The 21,284-nt window shown below is 33.5% G+C and overlaps 3 protein-coding genes across 3 annotated transcripts; 2 read left to right on the forward strand and 1 right to left on the reverse strand.

The window, feature by feature from the left end:
• Window positions 1–713: 713 nt before the first annotated feature.
• Window positions 714–18,299, reverse strand: LOC120625035. Its single transcript, XM_039891945.1, has 10 exons — window positions 17,804–18,299; window positions 17,402–17,491; window positions 16,102–16,400; window positions 15,393–15,439; window positions 7,751–7,983; window positions 5,973–6,111; window positions 4,173–4,320; window positions 3,081–3,183; window positions 1,933–2,239; window positions 714–896 (listed from the first exon to the last, which is right to left on the reverse strand). Exons 1-10 carry the CDS (start codon window positions 18,071–18,073, stop codon window positions 787–789), a joined length of 1,746 nt encoding a protein of 581 aa, XP_039747879.1. The 5' UTR covers window positions 18,074–18,299; the 3' UTR covers window positions 714–786.
• On the forward strand, window positions 8,054–11,845 carry LOC120625447. The gene is made up of 6 exons (XM_039892516.1): window positions 8,054–8,243; window positions 8,497–8,671; window positions 9,230–9,406; window positions 10,726–11,022; window positions 11,114–11,187; window positions 11,517–11,845. The coding sequence occupies exons 1-6, from the start codon at window positions 8,212–8,214 to the stop codon at window positions 11,539–11,541; spliced, it is 780 nt and encodes a 259-aa protein (XP_039748450.1). The 5' UTR covers window positions 8,054–8,211; the 3' UTR covers window positions 11,542–11,845.
• LOC120625446 lies at window positions 13,282–15,141 on the forward strand. The gene is made up of 5 exons (XM_039892515.1): window positions 13,282–13,475; window positions 13,552–13,732; window positions 14,057–14,227; window positions 14,541–14,942; window positions 15,034–15,141. Exons 1-5 carry the CDS (start codon window positions 13,456–13,458, stop codon window positions 15,124–15,126), a joined length of 867 nt encoding a protein of 288 aa, XP_039748449.1. The 5' UTR covers window positions 13,282–13,455; the 3' UTR covers window positions 15,127–15,141.
• Window positions 18,300–21,284: the final 2,985 nt, after the last annotated feature.

Below are 21,284 nucleotides of genomic sequence, written 5' to 3' on the forward strand. Positions count from 1 at the left end.
GTGCTCTTAAAGCTAATATTGTGGCTTAACTATGATAATTAAATATATTTCCTCGAGGATTTTGTGGGTAATAATGAATACTTAGTAGTACCTATTTTAGGGTTATTGTTTTCATCTTAATTTTCTTTTTTTTAGCGGCTAAATATCACAAAATTTGGTGGTAAACTAAGAGTGTCTTTATGTTATGCATGCTGAATTAGCATATAAGTGGGGTGTACAGCATTATAAAACAATTGTTAAATGTGTCCATATATAAAAAAACAAAAAAAAAAAAAAATATTAAGATAGGTTAAGTATACACGTTGGCTTCCTAATAAATAAATAAATACTTTAATTATGCGTTACATAATTTATAATCAAGTTTTCTAAGCACACGCTACATAACGAATTTTATAAGCAAGACTTTACCACTTTGGGTGTAATCGATACTGAAGCCACAACTGTATTTTTTCGTTGTCTGCCTGTGTCTTGACCGCCTACATTTTTTCAGAGTACATACATTTTCTGCGATATTTGCACTCCCTTGCTCGCGAGGGTGCGCCCACGGCCTTACATTATTGCAACTTTCATAAGAATCTCTAATTTTTTTGTAAATAATTTATAGTATATGTTATACATACCGATAATTTGATTTTGTATTGATTACGAAATTGTTAAAATTGGTCAAGTAGTTACATAGCCTATTTGGTACAAACAAACAAATAAAAAACTACTAGGTGATTAAACAATTTTATTCTGTTGCAGTAAGTTTTCTTTAAACTGGTCTTCCAAAAATTGTTGTCTTCTTTAGTATAATGATTTCACTTGTTCACACAGCTCTTCGAAACTATCGATTTTCCATTTTCTTAATTCGTTCTCTAACTGTTCAGCTTTTAGGTTATAAAAGTCTTCTGTGCCTGAAACGAATATTTCACTTATTAATTTCACTCGCGATGTTAACTTTTCAGTAGTAGTAGACCATTAAGTGACTACTAAAAGTTCTACTACTACTACTTTTGGTAGAGTTAGTAGTGTTTTCAACTCTATGCCAAAATTTAAGTTGATCGGTTGCTTAGGAAACATACAAACATTGAAGGAAGGACAAACAAACAGACTTTTCGCATTAATATTACTAGTTAGGACTATTAAGTAGACTTACCTGACACAGCTGTGAGCGCTGTGGTTTTAAGTAGGACGTCCCGGCTTCGATCCCCGGCAGAAAGAATTTGGGAATTTATAACTTCTTAATTTACTGTCTGAGCTGGTGGGAGGCTTCGGCTGTGGCTAGTTACCACTATACTGACAAAGACTTGCCTCTAAGCGTATTAAATAAATATACTACGACAATACACACATCGCCATCTAGCCCCAAAGTAAGCGTAGCTTGTTTTAAGGGTACTGAGATGACCGATGAATATTTTTAAAAAATATACATACATAATATAAAGATGAAAAAGTTCATCATACAATCATTTTTTAGTTGTGGGAATCGAACCCACACCCTTGGACCCAGAAAGCAGGGTCGCTGCCCACTGCGCCAGTCGGCCGTCAATTTGCGTTCCGGTAAGATGTTGCGTAGAAACCGATTAGGGTTATGAATTTAATATAACTGCTATGCATTTACCAGCAGCAGTGGGATTGCTGACAAGACCTAACTTGTAGAGGAAAAAAAATTAAGATTAAAGTCAAAGTCAAAGTCATAAATATCTTTATTCAAGTAGGCCCATAGGTAGCACTTTTGATGCGTACATGAGAATTACACGGTAGTGAGATGATAGCGGTAACCATATTCGTAAACTTAAAACTAAATCTAAGGGGGGTTTTTTTTTTCTATCACCATCTCACATTGTCATTTAAAATTATTAGAATAGCAACCTGGTTAGAGCAATCATTCAAACCCAAGATTTTTTATCGATTACATAGTCCTTAATACTATAGAAAAAAAAAACTTACTGTGTACAGCAAACCAGCCGCTCAATTCACATGTGGCAACATTGAATGCTGCAAGTTGTTTGACACCAGCGCTGCTTTTCCTAGGCCATATCAAAAACCGATAAACTGCATCGTCATCTAAATTTTCCCCACGAATACAGTCACCTCTTGTGACGAAAATGTTATGAGCGATCGAGTTATGTAGGAAGAATTCTATCAATTTGTATATTTCATCGACTTTTGGCGACCTTTTCGTTATTAGGAAGCAGAACGCTGGCACCGGATAGTCTTCGAAACGATAAAGTGGTCCTTTGATTTGTTTGCATTTCTATAAAAAACGAAACATCTTATAATGGATGGATTGGCGCATCTCCGACCATATTTGATTGAAAAATTATTGGATCGTGAAGAGTATTTCCGCCAATCCACACTGGGCCAGCGTGGTGGACTACGGCCTCAACCCCTTCTTATTGTGGGAGGAGACCCGTGTTCTGTAGAGGGCCAGTAATGGGTTGATATGATGAAGAGTATTTAAGGAAGCGGTCATAGCGCAGTTGTTAGGAGCTCGACTTTACTTTCGGGGGGCCGAGTTCGAATCCCACCTCTAACATTTCTAAGTTATGTGCGTTTTAAGTTATTAAAAATATCACTTGCTCCGATGAGAAAGGAAAACATCACGAGGAAACCTGCATGCCTGAGAGTTCTGTATAATGTTCTCAAAGGTATGTGGAGTCCACCAAACCGCAATTGATCGCCATTGGCCACGTGGCGTCATTGATCGTGTACGACCAATCAGAATCGCGATCATACGACCCAACTGTGTCCGGGGAGCTTAAGCCCATTGTATATGTCGCCAATAGTTGGCGATTTATATAAAACAAACAAAATTCAAAACTTCTTTATTTATGTAGGCCTATCACAGGCACTTATGAAGCACATATAATATGTTTACATAATTGTAAGGGGATGGTGATAACTTCGTTCGCCAAATTAAACCTAAAGCTACAAGGGTTCCAAACGCGCCCTGGTCTAACAAAAGCCCACAAAAAATTTAGCTGGGAATTTTTTTTTTATCACTATCTCACAGTAAATTTATATTACGCTATGAAGTTAGAGCAATTCACACCCAAGCTTTTTTATCGTTTAAGTAATCCTTAATGTATTCTTACCACTGTTTCCACTGGAAGATTGTTCTTCTCAATAAAGATGTGGTAGTGCAAATGGTTCACGGATGCTAATGCACACAAACTGTTGAATGCTATCCTCAAATCACTGTAAAATAATACAAATATTAATTAATAACCAGTGCCGGTACACCAGAAAACGACTGATAGCGTGGGCGCGCAATGCTCGGTAGGTTTGGGTATATTGTGTAGAAGAGCAGATGAAAGTACAAGAGACAAATACCCCTCCGGTTATATCTCTGACAAGGGTTAAAAGTGTTAAAGCAGTGAAACAATAGCAGATAAGGCGGAGAACTTCTGTTAAGTTTAAAACCTGTGCCAGAAGATATCGCTCTTCCATTACAAAAAATCATTTTTATTTCAATTTATTTATATAATACATTTTTTTCATTTCACACATGCTAGTAAAACATGCAGTGTGAGTGCGATGCGATTATGTTATGTGTACGTGCGTGTGCGTTAGCTTGTGTGTGTGTGTGTGTGTATGTATGTTTGTGTGTGTGTGTGTGTGTATGTATGTTTGTGTGTATGTGTATGCTTATGTTTGTGAAAGTGCTTGCGTCCGTGCGTGCATGCGTGAGCCTGATTATTACTTAAGTAATAAACCTTATTGATTATCGAGTGCAACAGGGAATAGGAGAAGTTTACCCCCGTTTACTACACGTATATAGTTTGGAAATTATTTCCACTTGTGCAAAATGCTCGGAGATTTCATAAAGCTGTGGCAGAAGATCAAATTTTTCCCGAGAAGAAAATGTCTCCTGCCCGTGCTAACCTTGCAGTAGTTATAAGAAAGAAAAAAAATATCATTATTAACATAAGTAATAGGTACAAAACATAACAATATACAACACGTGTTTAGTAGGTAGTAACTTTAGGTGCTACCAGACGCTTCTACATACTACATATGACAGAAGCGCTAGTATTACGTTAGTTATGTGTGGCACAACCTAGTAAAATGCTCCAGCTCAAAGCTGTACTAAAGCTATAAGCTGCCACTAGTTCACAGTTAAAGCGAAATCTAGTTTTATTCTACAGAACAATGAAATACAAACAATTACTTCCGTACCTACTCACCGGTCTTCAGCTCCTAGCAATAAATCAATTACCAACTTTAAGCTATGTTTAGTGACCACTTGTGGCAAACATTTGTCTACAGATGGGCATAGCAGCGTGTGGTACCTTGATATAGGACTTACATTTACTACAAATATGTGATTATCATCTGGAAATAAAAACAACAATGTATCTTTGCCATACTTGGTATATCTGTGTAGTGAGCATATAAAACGTGAATTATTAAATATAAGAATCGCTACTAATATTATAAAGGTCAATGTAAGTTTGTTTGTTACGCTTTCACGCAAAAACTACTAAACCGATCCTCATGAAACTTTGTACACATATTCTTGGAAGTGTTAACAATAATATACTTAGGATACTTTTTATCCCGACATAAAAATCCAGACGTTAGGCTCGGTTCCTTTGGGAAAGTAAGTAACTAATATTTTACACCATAACTCCGACAAATTATAACCGATTTAAATAATTATTTTTGTACTATAGAGGTTAGAATATGTATTTAATTTTTCCCAAACTAAATGTATATGTTTTCTATATACACTATGATTGTAGATAGAAAACAGAACTCCTCAGCGGACAGCAGCAAACCCCTCATTTAAGGCTTAGCGATACTGAATACTTTAATTTTTTTTAGAACTGCAACTAAATTTGATGCCACATCAAAAAACAAAATCAAACGCAGACGAAGTCGCGGGCAACAGCTAGTATTTCATAAGCAATCAGCCCGTAGAAATATTAACTCAAATAAGCATATTTATTCTTCCATACAAAGTACTTACTTATGACAACCCTATTGAAGATAAACAACCGACACGCGCATAGTACCTACGCTACGCGACGCATACCGAATAAAGCGACAGGAGTCACTTGATTTTGCTTTTGCATGTGATGCTTAGGCTGTATCTGATTCCTTCCAGTAAAAACTATGGCAGTGGTTTACTTAAAAACTATTAGCATTTCAGTTTCACAAATAACTCGCGAGTCAGTACATAATGTACATATAATGGAACGGAACTATTGATTCACAGGCGAATCAATAGTTCCGTTTTCATTTACACGTTGTATATATCATCAAAAGTATCGTCGCACAAGTAAAGCTACCGTACCGTTATCCGTAGTGGATTTCAATATTCAATATAGAAATTTTGGTAATTGAATTGTACAATTGTATACAAGACGTTCTTAACTTGCGATCTTTATATGAGACGTACTAAACTTGCATTAAAGATACTTGCGTTTTGTATACGATACGTACTAAACTTACATAAAACGCACTTGATAACCGATTGCGAGATGTTCTTAACTTCCATTAAAGATACTTGCGTCCTATTTACGAGACGCACTAAACTTGCATGAAATGAAAGACTATTGCTAGTTACAATCTGTATTGGAGACGTACAAAACTTGCATAAAAGACACTTGCAAACCGTTTACGAGGCGTACTAAACTTGCATAGAAGACAATTGCGAACCGTTTACGAGGCATACTAAACTTGCATAAAAGACAATAAAATATAGTTGTTTTGATGAGAAATCTAGCAAAATGATGCACTGTTACCATAATACCGTCTTAATAAGTTATGTTGAGGAACACTGTCGAAGGAAAGCGGAAGAAAAGTGGCTGCTCTTTCTCAGCCTGTGCCATTATAAACCTGCTTTTGCTTCTCTATGATATGAAGACCTCAACCAAACTCAGCCAAGTACTTGGTTTGGCGATAATAAAAAACGTAAAACTCAGTACTCTGTTCATAGGTACTCTACTAATTACATCCTTCCAAATTAAATTTTTCATTACCTTTGTTATCTGATTTTAACTTAAACATCACTTCTTCACTAGAAATTTTTGTGAAATTGAATTTATTTTCATCAAATTGTTGACAAATATTGACAATTTGCTCAGGCGTCCTTCTTTTAGTAGTTCTATCAGGGTTTAACTGAAACATACAACAGTTTTTAGAAATAAGCAGGACTTGTTAAGATATAGTGAAGACACTCCTTTTGAAACATATTTTAGGTAACATTGTGTTACATTTGGCATTGTTAAATTTCATATGAAGCAAATTATAATCCTTATTATAAATGGAAAATCAGTGATACCACAGCTGGTAGGAGTTGGACCACACTTTCGGAGGGCCAATTGGAATCCCAGCATGCATCTCTAACTTTTCTACGTTGAATTAATGGATGAATACACTTTTATTGTACACCAAAGAAAAAAAAGTAGTTTCAGATACATAAATACAAAGCAAGAGAGTACAATTTGGTGGCCTTATCGCTACATAGCGATTTCTTCCAAGCAACCAATGCGTAAAAGGAAAAAAAATAGATAAGAGGTAGGTAGGTGGTGCAATAAATAAGATTTAAAAATTATACAAATATATAAATAAAATATTTATATATATGTGAATATATTACATATAAATATAAATAAGATATAAACATACATGAAATTACCCTTAATTAATGTAAACTACTAACATTCATATACAACATATATAAATATGTAAATATATAACATAAATACCTATATATATATAACATATAACATCCTCAATTTATATACATTCTGTGTGTTTAAGGCAATGTAAATATCACTTGCATCAACCGTGATGGAAAACCTGCATGCCCAAGAGTTATTAATTAATTCTATAATTTCTCAAAGGTGTGTGGAATCCACCAATCTGCACCCTTCTCATTGTGGGAGGAGACCCGTGCCCTGTAGTGGGCCGGTAATGGGTTGAAATGAAGATGATGATGAAATGGGAAAGTGTATCAGTTAGTTTTTTTGTTACATATTTCAGGCTCAACTAACGCACTGTTTTAAATAAATTTCAGCATATATTAGCATTGCTTGCATTTTGGAGATAGACAAACAATACTTAATCTTGGAAAAGCATCTAGGAAATATTTCATCAGTATTTAGAATATTCATTCAATACCTTGCCTTTTTACCTAGCTAAGTTTATTGTGGGTTCTTCTTAAACCAGGACTGTTTGGAACCCTCATAGCTTTAAGTTTAAGTTGGTAAACAATGTTATCAACATTGACTCACAATTATGTAAACATAAATGTATGAGTTCATAACTGCCTGTGATTGGTCTATATGAATAAAGATTATTATTATGATGCTGATGATAGCTCTATAGCTTAACTGATATTTGCAGAATTATGCATAGAGATAGAGGTTTATCAATATTCACAAATCAGTATGTTGAGTACTGATTTGTGAATTGTGAATACAACAGTTAGTCAGTTCAGATGACTATTGAGTATTGACTTAATACTTATACTTTCTTTGAACTAATGTAGAATATTATTATTAATTTAATATAATATTAAATAATAAATTTATTTAATAATTTTCACTATTTTTGCAAGTGAAGTATCTGAAATTATTGATTGAATATGTTACTATAGATGTTTTTTGTTTGGTAAATTTTAAAAAAAGACGTGAATGTTTGTAAAATTCTAAGAATGATCATGAAGTAGGTATAATTATTGTATCGAAATATATTACACTCCTATTCAAAAATCCGCTTCGTTCGATACATGACTACGACAATTAGCTCTCACCTGCAATAAATATTTGTCATCAACGATCCTCTCTTCAATACTATTAATTTTATAGCGGAAAACATTTGTATTAGAATGTATTACATCCCATTTTAATTTAATTTTTTCTATAGCTCCTTTGACTGTAATTGTTTGATCTATTTTTGTGTCCATTGCAAATATTGTTTGAACTTCGTTAAAATCGAAATCACAGTTATCCGTCGACAGAGAAGTTAATCTCTGTCTAGTGTCTACTCATTAAAGTATAAGTAATCCTAATCACTTATCACACTTAAATTTGACACTTGACATTTCACAAGTTCACACCAGTCAAAGGAAACATTAAATGTTTCCTTTGACTGGAAATTTTTATTCAACAAATTTTGTTGAATAAAAATTTTATCCTGATTGTTTGTTTTTAGATCAAAAGTTCCTACAATAATTATTAACAGGCATTGGAATATAATAAGTGAAAGATCAAGATGGAGCATAAAATAATAAAAAAGAAATTCATGTATGTACTACGTCTTGTAAGATAAACTTAAGCGTTAATTGCTGACAGTTAAAAAGAACTAGTCTTAATAGATATCATTTAACACCTTAGATAACTCTCATGATTGGAGACTTAATTACATCTTGTCTTGCATAAGCGGATTTTCAGATAATTTAACTCATCTGCACGCATTAAGCACGCCAAAATAAATGTAACTTCAAAAAGTGCTTGTAACATTGAAACAGTATTTATTTTATTATTTTTAACTTTACAGCAGGAGTACAAATGCCCAAATTAAATTGTTATTAAATTATATGGCGACGAACAAAACCTTCGCCAATGGCAGGTTGTTTGGTCCTTTAGAGAATTTAAAAGAGAAACAGTGGAATTCTCTTCGTGTGCTTCTACGTAAATACGGCCCAGATAAATCAGTGAGGCAGTGGAAGACGGTAAGTTTTTAATGAAATAGCTGTGCTGTGCCACTCTTTGCTTTTTTTTTATTTATAAATTTAGAAAAAAGTTGTGATATAGGCTATCACAACGTGGTACCCCAAAGTACCCCCAAAGTACGCGTAGCTTGTGTTATGGGTACTAAGATGAATGATCAATATTTTTTTATAGATAATATACATAAATACTTCTATTATACTGATAGATTGATATAACACTGAAAAACATTCATGTTCATCACACAAACATTTTCCAGTTGTGGCTGTAAAGTTGGAAAAACCATTGCCTGGTGCTAGAGCTACACTTTGCAGGGCATGCAAGGAACACATCCTTCAAAGTGCCGCCCTGTATCCATCAACCTGCATACATGTAAATTCTCATGTCCCCTTATTGAACAATAATTTTTGTAAATAAAAATAATAGAAATATATATGGTACTTCCAAGACAAGCTCAAATGTCACAAAAAGTGCTTTTTCTACTCCTGACCTGTAAATTTAATTTAGTTTGAAGAATTGGCACCAGTAGATAATGAATGACCTTTTTCCATAATCCACAGACATGGAGGGACCTTAAGAGAAAGATGAGAGTGCAGAAATCAGATGTTAAAAAAATGGCAGACACTATAAACGTAAATAAAGACTATATTGCACCTGATTTGTCTGATGAGTTACATAGACCACTTGAACACAAGCCTTTTACAGATTCTGATCCCCTTGAGTCAAATTTTAATGGAGTAAGTTAAGCTTGATTTTCTTTTTTCTAACATGCATCTGGCTGGTATTAATGTGTATAAACTTTTTTTTGAAGATTGAATTTAAATGATAGAAATGAGAACTCACAGTGTTGAGAGAAATGTTGCAGCCCGCTTTAATTTCAAGCACAGACAGGGGTGATACAAACGAGACAGCAGATTGCATTCAGTTTGACAATTTTTTTAATTGTATGTTTATTTAATTTTTACACTAAAGGTTTCTTTTACTTACTACTATACAAGTAGTATACACATGCTACACTAATACTACTATATGCACTAATGCAATGGTGACAGAATGAAAAGCCAGGCTGATCCATTGCACAAAATAAGAGCCTGCTTTTCTGTCACCAGCTAATGAATTTTTTGGCCTTGAAGCTCCATGGAAACATGGAAAGGGAAAATGGAGTAAATGTGTAACTCTTTATTAAGGAGAAATACTTGCGCCGCATGCCCGTTTGAGCCGTCTAAGCTGCTGCTTTGGTTGTTTTGATGCTGTCTACCTGATGTGATGTTAGGCAGGAATATCTATAGGAACAAGACCCCTATTGATCATGTTGTTTAGAGAATCATCAAGTCCAAACTTATCTACCTTCTATCAAAGTCTAACTTTCAACATTACATGAGAAATGTGTATATGGTAGTGAAATGATAGCAGTAACCATATACCTAAATTTTAAACTAAAGCTAAGAGGGTTCCAAACGCTTCCTGGTCTAAGAAGAAGCCCACAACAAACTTAGCCTTATCTATGGAGTCATCTGCAGTTGATGTATAGTGGTGTTCCTAAACTTATTTAGGTTTTCTTATGGCAGACATATGAAAACAGGCGATATTTAAAAAAGTGCCGAAAAATTGGAATTGAAAAGGAATGATAACAATAATCAAATTCTTTTGACGCTAGCTTTGGTTGATCATTTTCGAAAGATGATAAACCAAAGTCAGCTGACACAAAGAAAAATTTCTAAACTTTAGTGCATTTCTTTGGGATTTCCATATTGGGACAACAGACATTCCAATCATCTAAACCTCCAGATAAATTATAGAGCCAAATACCAGCTTATGGATAACCAAGTATTTGGTACCATGTGCAATGTGCACAATATCTTAATGGATATCATTAGGGTTTTTCTATCAAGAAATTTGTAGGCTGGTAGCCCAGAGTTTGGAAATATAATTTTATCATTTTCCTATTTATTGATAATGTACCGATTAGCAATTTTGCGAACTAATACTGATTAAAGATGGATAATGGATTTATATTAATATGATAATAATGGAACGTTTTTCATTTGCTTTTCAGAGTTCAATGCAGAATTTTGTGTCTATAAAACAAGAGCCGTCAACATGCGCATCCGAGTTTCCTTCTATTAATGACATTAAGTCTAATCCAGAAGCCTTCAACTCAATTTCAAATCCTTCTTGTTCAAATAATTCCTCAATCCCACTGTCTTTTCATACACATAGTTACTCAAAACCCTCTAGTCTAAATACTTCCTCAAATCAATTTCATGAAGATGACTGTAGCCATCAGAACATATTACCAGATATTATAAGTCTAAGGAGTGAGACTTTGCAAACACAAAATGTATTGCTTCAAGTAAATATTGAAAAATAATTATTATTATTTCTTCTTATTTATAAAGTATAAGATGAATTCTGCCATTAATGAGCAAACTTAAATATTTCAGAACCTATCCAATTTAATGGAGGAAAGAAACTCAATTCTTAGGATGAGAAATTCAATAGAAAGAAACAAAATAAGGTACAAGAAAAGTAATTATAATGAATTGAAATAATATAATAAGTTAAGAATTTCCACTAGTTAAATTTATAGATACTACGCTAATTATTTCCTTGAAATTTAATAGTTGCTTACACCCTACCATATGTAGGTTTTGAGACAACTTTTAGGGTGTCAATATACAAGTATTTATAGTCTTACAGCTGGGTATCTCGAATTCCGAGGTGAACTTACTATAATGACTGGACTATATATGGCGATGTGTGTATTGTCGTAGTATATTAGAAATATAGTATATTATATCATAGTAGAAAGTGATATTAAAAGCAATAATTTTGTTTTGTTTACAGGTATCAATATCATAGAAGATTTTAATCAAAAAGGTAATAATGATAGTGAGAACATTAGTGAAGCTGATTGTTAGTCAATTATGCATGAACTAAGTAATTAGTTTAATCCAGACTTTGTCCTAGTTTCATACAGATGGAAACGTATAACATTTCCATCTGCATGAACAATTCTGTTTTGGACAATTCTGTTTATCTAATTGTTGATTTAGGTCTATGAAACTAAACGTGGGTATTAGAATACAAACTAAGAAGGATGTAGACACGTATTGTAAAAATATCCCACTGGAAATTGGTTTCTTTAATGTTAATATAAAAAATTGAGTAAAATAGTTTAGTTTTTTTCTGTTGCTGAATCGAGTTTCCTAAAGACGGAACATTAGAAAAAAAAACACTGGCTATAGTTAGTGGACTTATAAACCCATTATTTCATAAATATCCACAGACCAATTTCAGTTCTATGTTTAAACAAATTCAAAGGTAAGTATCTGACCTAAAGTGTTCGCCTATATGGGTAAAGGTTCATTAATTTTAGTCATTTGTAGGAAAGTAATAATTTATTAATTGATTATAAAACTCATATTTTTAATCATCCGGTAAATTCAATGCGGTTTCGAAATTAAGTCCGGTTTGAAATGTTATTTTATAAAAAGCGTTTCTAACTTTCAGCGGTGACAGTAGTAAATCTTCTTTTAAGAGTAGAAATTACGTTGACCTCTGGAACGTCGGCAAAACTTACAGTATATTGCCACCGCTGCCGCACGCCAGCAATAATACGGCGCAGCGGTGTGTGCCCCACGTATGATTTCATCCTGGTGCTAACTAGGATGAAACCGAATTAATATACTAAAATAAGCTGTGTGTGTCATACCGAAGTAATAAATGAACCGAACCGAAGTAAAGTTTTATTTCGTCGCTACTTAGGTTCTCAAGCATCAATAAATTAGAATGTTCGTTAGTAAACAAAATTGTAATTAATTCGTTTCTGACCAGTCAAAATTAATTAATAATTATAAATTATTGTCTTTCCTGCGGATTGAACCCGAAACCCCGTCCTACATGAACGACTGCCAGGCCACGGAGGATAACCAAACCTCTTATGAATATACAAACAAAAAAGGATGTTAAGACACATCTGGTGGTGTTGATATCTTCATTGCTTTTCACATTAAAAAAGCATTTATCTGAGGTATTGTTAAACGTGATTATCTTCTCTGTGGATGCTCTTTGGTGTGTTATCATATCCAGAGATCCTATATCTGTGCTTATCAACATACTATTTATGGAGGGTAGAGGTAAGGAGAGTCATCTGTGTATATGAAAAAGTGTCGTCAAAATGTATTAAATTAGGATGGCGCCACATTTGCATCAGGGTAACTCTTAAAAGAAGCGCCAAATATAAATATTGTTAGAGTAGGCTTGAAAAATAAACAAGGAAGTATGGAGATACAAGGAAGTAAGGTTATATTTACCACAATATTTTGTACAACGTAAGTTGTTGAAATTCTCAATAATTAACTACTTTAGTCGATAATGACATTAAATTTTTTAACTCGGCATACTTCAATTCATCTACGATTGCTACATTCATACCATACCCTGTGCATCCACCAGCGCCATTGTGGAGGATTTTTGAACTGTTATTTAGCGCAACAACTGGACACTTTTTCAACTTTTCTCTCATATAAGATGACTCTCCTTACCTCTACCCTCCATAATACTATTAAATAAATATCTTATCTATGTAGAATTTTCAGTCTGTGACTTAGGTCAGTGAGTTTGTCTGTGAGACAAGGTTATAAAAAAAACTAAAGTCAAAACATGCAAAGCTAACAAGAAACACTGTTGATTGTACTCTATATTCAGATTTTTGAAGTAAAACATATTATATTATATTGTATAGTATACCGAATTATTGAATTTAAAAACACTAATCCTTACAATGGAGCCTAAGAAACATATGTAAGTTCTTGGACATTAAAAATGAGTTAATTTCACGTTCTTATTATTAATTTTAACTTTGTGTTTTCCTTTGCAGCAGAAGCACGAAGTCTCAAATAAGATATTTACTGAATTATATGGCAACTCACAAAACCTTCGCTAATAGTAAGTCGCCCTTAAGTCCCCTGGAGGCTAGTAAAAAGGCAAAAGAATGGAGTGTTCTTAGAGCACTTCTGCGTAAACACGGGCCTGACAAATCAGTCGAACAGTGGAAGACGGCAAGTATAAACCCATACTAATATTATGCGAAAGTTTGTCTGTTTGTATGTTTTGAAGCTCAACAAACAAGTTCTACTACAGACAAGTACATAGTATAGGAATGGGATCCTAACTATTTGAGAGCAACAATACTGTTTGTAAAAGACAATTGTATCTAATTTTTAATCTGCCAATTACCATGTGATATATATGTTTATTTTATCAAATTCAAACTAGGCCACCCAAAGCCTTAACAACTGCAGCAACACCCTATACAAATGTATATTTACTCATATAAATTGTTACCTAAGTTATAGTTATATGAATATAAAAACTTTCCTCAGACATGGAGGGACCTGAAAAGAAATAGGAGAAAGTGGAAATTGGAAGGCATTGAAACTTTTGATGAGAGTACTGAAGTGGTTGATTGTGATACTTTAATTGAGGACTTAAAACCAAGAACAGAACACAAATTTTCTACAGAATTTGTAGACCCACAAGAATCATCAAATGCAGTAAGTATTCAAGGATTTAAATTTTATAGAAATATTATTTTATTTTTTATTTATAGAGGATTCATTTTCTATTAAGTTCCCAATATGTAAATGGTCTGTTATCATGGAGCTATTACAACATCTGTCTGTTAGAGAGAAACTGGAATCTTTGAAATTTTATAAACTTAATAGACAGGCTAAAAGTAGTGCCAACATAATTATTCTCTGGAAAAGGATAGCATTATTTTTAGACATGTCAATTCAAGATTTGGTTAGAGATTTATACATATACAGCAGAATTGACACCAATATTTTTCTCTTTATTGCATTGCAGGGTGGTGTTGTAATAAAGGAAGAGCCTTCAACTTATCATGATGGATTCTCTTCAAATGAAGTTAATTTGGAAATTCCATGTTCTTCTCCTATGCAACTAATTTTGACAAACACAGAAAGCTTTACATCACACTCATTAGCATCCCCCCTATACTCTGTACATAATGCCCCAATAGCAAATTCTTCTGCTTTTTGTGACAATTCTGCAAACTCTTCAAATTGTTTTCAAAATCCATCAAGACCCTCTTGCTCACATACATTTTCCAACCCCCCTCCTATTTGTGCAAATGGAAAATTATCTGCAAATAAAACAATCCACTGTCAGTCCCAGTGTTGTCACCAGAACACGTTACTAGAAGCAAGTACAGGAAATTTGCAAGCACAACAAAATGTATTGCTTCAGGTAATTATAATTATTAAACTACATGATATGTTCTACATACTTATTTTATTATTTTTAAAAGCTGTGATTGATTGAGATCTTACGTTTTCAGAACCTATGCAATTTATTGGAAGAACAAAACTCAATTCTGAGAATGAGGAATAGAATAGAGAGAAGCAAAATAAGGTGCCAAAAACATCTTTGATTTGTTAACTTTCTTCAAATACTAATTAATGGTATTTGGTATCTGAATAATCTATTAAGTAATTATAATTTAATTTTTGGTTGCAGGTTCCAATATCGCAAAAGATTGTAATTAGTTACTAATTTTAATAAACAGGTAAGTTATTATGTAAATCGTATTTGGTTTTATTTATTATATTTGACCTTGGTACATAATCACGTTGAGTCGAGATGTAATGTATGCATATCATTAAAGAAAAAAGTAATTTCATTTGTATTTCATCTTACAACATAGTAAAATGGCACCCCACCATTCATGTGGTAGCATTTGAAGACTGGAAGTAATCCAGAGACAAGTTAATAAATGGTATAATTTTCATATCACTATCATCATTCTATTAACTCCCCTCCCTGCTAGGGATATGCCTCTTCTCTCATGGGTTGTAGAGTATAGCCCAAGCCACTGCAAATGTGGGTTGTTGTGCTTTGATGTCATTCTCTATTAATGTTAGTGACAAACACTGGGACTGACATCTTTAACTGCTCTATTAGGTAGGGGGATGGACATTTTTATCTGTGGGCTGTAAGTGGCCTTAAAAACAAAACCTGAGTGCCTAGTGTGATATTTTGTGAAAATTAACTACAATTTATAAGGAATCGAAAAAGCGACATGTAGTGACAATACTGTTACGCAATTTTGTTGTTAGGTGGCGCTCTTCCAATGCTATACAAATCATAGTTAACTCTCACACTTTTAAATAAGTCAATGTTTGATAGATAATCTCATACTATTTAACAGTATAAGATTAATAATGGACATCTCTACTACTAATCCAGAACTTTTAAAATATTGTCACAAACCTGGAATTGAATACACACCTCATGATCCATAGTGTTTCTATATGAATAAATGCATCTGGAGCTTGTAGCTAAGCAGGTATGTATAATTTTATTAATATTGTAAAGAAAAAAGGATTAAATACAATTTATTGTTCACATACACTCAGCCTTATAATTGTTGGGATTCAAGGGATTGTCTTTATCATAAAGTAATAATATTTCCAGAATTTTCTGTGAAACCTTTGCTGCTTGAAATGAGCTCATTTGGTTTAACTTTTTAGTAACCAGTCTCCCAACTTTTCCATATTTAGTATTATCTAGTTCAACCCCACCATTGTTGATACCATTAAATATTGTAAATATATTTTCAGCAATACTTTTGCACTTGTTGTTTGTGCTATTTGTAGCCTCTTCCTCGCTTGGGCATTCTTTGTAATCATCTGGGTGTGTTGCTTCCTAAAAGTATATAAACCAATATATAGTAAAAATAATTTACACAAAAAGTTTTACGAAGTTGCAACATAGTTTGCACATATAGCACCATTTGCTCATGCCTATTTGGCATTCAAATGATCACAACATGGTTACATTTGAATTGTAGAATGTGCCCAGTATCATGACAGAGTCTGAATTTGTTTTATGGAATGTACCCTTTCTTGGTGCATTTTGTCAAGTATAAGTCAATACAATACAATATCCTACAAAGGCATGAAATACACAGTTTGCACAGAAAGGGCACTAAGTCTAGTTTATTATTATTTCTACATGAACTACTTGAATCAAAATAATATATCTTTTTTGGGACTTTGATGTTAAAGACAAACAATATAATATGAGAATACTTCTATTTGGCATTGTTTCTCAATTGAGAGCAATACTGCTGAGTTGTTAGATTTAAGTGCTAAACCTGCGGTCAGGTGCGCCACCCTGCTATAGGGTGCTAAGGTAGTCAGGGTGTTCGCTTATCAAGCTTAGTGTCAAGCTGCTTCTGTCATTGTAATTCACTCTTTATTTTACACACACTTACTAACCATTTGAGCTTTCTTCTTCAAATGTCCCCTTCAGACCTTCTTGGCATTCAATCAAATGGCATTTGACGGCCGACTGGCGCAGTGGGCAGCTACCCTGCTTTCTGAGTCCTAGGCCGTGGGTTCGATTCCCACAACTGGAAAATGTTTATGTAAAGAACATGATTGTTTTCCAGTGTCTGGGTGTTTATCTGTATATTATAAGTATTTATATGTATCATATTCATAAAAATATTCATCAGTCATCTTAGTACCCATAACACAAGCTACGCTTACTTTGGGGCTAGATGGCGATGTGTGTATTGTCGTAGTTTATTTATATTTATATTATATTTATAATCACAAGAAATACCATCAATCAAATTATTCACATAGCATGATTTAAAAAAAGGCCCAAAATGTTAGGGCAATTACTCAAGAAATACATACATTATCTTCTCCTGAGTTAGTCTTCTGACGTCTGCTTACTTTCCTTAGGAATTGGCAAGCATTCCACAAGTGCCAACTGACTTGGTATTCCTGAGGAATAATGTGACAAGGTAAAGCTGTGATGCTACATGATTTAGCCTTTTTGCATGATGTTGCATAGAAATTGATTAGGTGTATGAGTTTAATATAACGGCAAAACTCTTAACAGGTTGGTTCCCTACTGTCTTAGGTTGCTTTAAACAAGTTTTAAAAATTTGACTTTCTATCCCCTTTAATTTTGATGATTGTCCCAAAAATTACATTAAAGCTATGTAAGCTTTGATTTAATAAAATTCCAAATTTTATGGCTGGTTGGGACAGCAACCAACTGGATACAATAATTTCAATGGCTTTGATACAAACCTCACCATTCACTTCACTGGTCTTGATCTTCCGTAAATGATTGGCGAAAGTGGACCGTATATTCGTCCATCGTTCTTTAACCGCCTGTCCAGTAAAATCGTTGCCGTATTTAGCAGCAAACTCGTTGTAAGCCCGATCGCGATGCGCTACTGAAGTGTATTTCGGATGTTTCGGATTCCATATGTTCGGTCTCTTCTCTATAAATTTGACTAAACGCAAGTTCATTCTTTGCGTCCAGAAGACCTTTTCCTTCGCGAAATCTGATATCATTTTATAATGTGTATTAGCTCTTCATTTATATAAATGATTGTTACAATTTAGCACCTATTAAAAGGGTTTACGGAAGTGCCTAGTTTATTATTTCACTGCTATATTTGTATTTCTTATGCTCTAATAAATTAGTAGGTATTTAAATTTTTGTTGTTTACAAACACGTACCAAGACGACCAAGTTCAAAGCCTTTTTTTTTTTTCAAGTTTTCTACTGATTTTAAGGCTCTGGGCTTCATTGAAATTAATATTTGACAGGGAGTGGGACACAGATCTGAGAAATAAGACCCCAGATTATCCTATTTGCGAAGAAATTGTCTTGTTTTTTCATGTTTTCGTGCATTTGTTTTAATTAAAATAAATAAATAAAAATGTAGGATGTTTTAAATATTCACCCGCTTAGCCGAAAGAAATGACAATAATGTCAGAAAAAACAAAACTAATAGGCATAATGGCAGTAAGAAAAAATCGAAAAAATATTATTTATAAATAATAATAAGTATAATTTATTCATGTGTTAAGAAAATTTTTAATTATATTCGAAGTGATTCGTATTTCTTTTCAATAAATAAAATTGAAAAATCTAGCGATCCACCATGACAAGTGAAACGCTCAATTTGAAATTATGTTGTAACTACTACATAAACATAATTTTTTACTGTTTTAACTTCGAAAAACCTCTGCGTGTATCAATTATTTTGTGATTTCAAATTATTAGTTGCCTAATTTTTTGTTAACAATAACAAAATCAATAATCTTTAGCCATGGAACAAGGTAAAGCTGTCAGTTGCCTATGACGTCATGAGTGCGGCCATGTTATTCTGCGGCGAGCGTTTTCGTGGGAAATATTAAAAAAATAAATAATTTGCAATTTCGTAAATATACAAAACCTAAAATTTTTCAAAAAAAATAATATTTTTTGGATATAGTTGATACTTAGGGCAGTTTTTCAAAATTAGTTATCATTCCTATGTTTGTCAACATTGCCTTGTTGTGTTGCCCATGAACTGACTGTCTTATCAGGGCTCACGAGATTAGGTCCGGTTGGCGTGAAATCATTAATATCTAAATCTTTTCTTATTTCATTATTTTCTCATAGGTACCTTCTTGTTAGATTTATAAACGCGCATTGCGGGGTCACTTTTAAATAAATTTGTTACATTTGTAAGAGACAGGTATTCCATCTTTATGGATTACTAGTTGTTGCCCGCGACTTCGTCTGCGTTTGATTTTGTTTTTGGATGTGGCTTTCAATTTAGTTGTAGTTCTAAAAAAAATACTTTATTTCTTAATTATTGAATGCTTTATTCAGTATCGCTAAGCCTTAAATGAGGGGTTTGCCCTGTCCGCTGAGGAGTTCTGTCCTCTATCTCCAACCACATACAGATCCACACAAAGTTTGGGCAAAATTAGACACATAATATAACCTTTATAGCACAAAAATAATTATTTAAATCGGTTATAATTTGTCGGAGTTATGGTGTAAAACGTCAAACACTTTCATCCCCTCTCCCATAGGAACCGAGCTTAATGGCGGGATAAAAAGTATCCTATAGAATATAGGATACTTTTTACACTTCCGAGAATATGTGTACAAAGTTTCATGGGGATCGGTTAAGTAGTTTTTTGCGTGAAAGCGTAACAAACAAACTTACATTGACATTTATAATATTAGTCGGGATAGGGAAAGTAGGGATAGGGATTAGTATAATTTGTTTTCTGTTCTTCTAATATGTTAACAAATTCCCATTCGCAGATCCCAGTGAATGTACTAATTTTACTACCAGGAAGAATAAACTATTCCCCTGAGTACTTTATTTTGAAATCGTTGTATTATTTGTTTGTTGAGTATCTTGTCTATGGTTAATATTGAAAAGTTACCAAAAGGTACCAATGTACTAGTACATTTGTTGTATCTAATCTACTGCCTTGTGATGATATCTTAAAGCTACGAGTATGATCCCGTTATCATCGTTAAAAGTGGCAATACTTATCGTATTGTGTTTGAAGTCTGAATTTTCAAATATATTAAAGGTATAGAATAGGCCCTACGTCTCTTCCTTGTGGTACTTCCAGGTTTGGTTTCCCAAGTTCAAATACGTGATAACTTGCCTAGGGCAACGCTCTGTAAGATATGATTCTAGTTTCTACTATATTTAATTACGAATGTGGCAGTGGTACTTCATGTTTGAACATAAGTAATAAGGTCACCTCTGATTTGATGAGAGTAGGGTTTTAATATAGGGGTTCATTATCATTAAAAAACCCAAACATCGTAAGTGCATTTTTGATGTAAAGTTTAATCAAGTTTATACTTGACATTAAATATGTCTATGGCCGTTACCCCGGCGTTGTTCTTGTACATTAAGCTATATAGATGCCAAATTTCATAAAGACCGGTCATTGGTTGAGATGAACTCAGGTAACAAACAAATAAACATACTTTAATGTAAGTAGACTCCAATAGGTCTCAAGAAGTTTTCAATTCAATTCAATTTAATTCAATTCTTGTTTATGGCTTTTGTCTGTGCCAACTGGGCACAAGGTACTTCGCCAATGTCTTGTACAATGAAGAAGGCACGAAGGAGATTGATCGGTGAAACTAATGAAAAGTTATTTTAAATATGTACCAAGATATAGTTGTGATTAGCTAGTTAGTTCTTTAACCTAACTTAGCACAGACAACACTCGCATATATATCTAACACGGATATTTTATAGATTATACTTTGACAACACATGTACATCTAACACGGATATTTTTTTATACATTATAGTTTAATTTTATTACTTACTATATATTTACATAAAAATCTACAATAATTACTGAAAACAAACATTAACAAACATTTAACACTCAAAGGACGGGGTACTTTGGGAGGAAGAACGTCATAGAGGGGATAGGTAAGTTTGAGACAGTTAAAAATAATGTGAGTTCACTGTTCAAGTAGTTTTATAAAACCTGTAGTCAATAGTCACATTGTCATGGTGCTCAATAAATGGAGTTGAATAAACACGTAACACATAATCTTTCGCATATATAATTTCGTCATCATCGTCATCATCAATAGCCTAGTAAAGTCCCACTGCTGGGTACAGGCCTCTCATAGGAGAGTGGGCTTTAGACAGAGGTTGAGATTTAGAGCATAGACACACCATTCTGCTACAATCCGGATTGAGTCTGCTTTATAATATCATACCTAGATAGATAGA

Source organism: Pararge aegeria, chromosome 7, assembly GCF_905163445.1.
Source record: "Pararge aegeria chromosome 7, ilParAegt1.1, whole genome shotgun sequence".
Classification (NCBI taxonomy): domain Eukaryota; kingdom Metazoa; phylum Arthropoda; class Insecta; order Lepidoptera; family Nymphalidae; genus Pararge; species Pararge aegeria.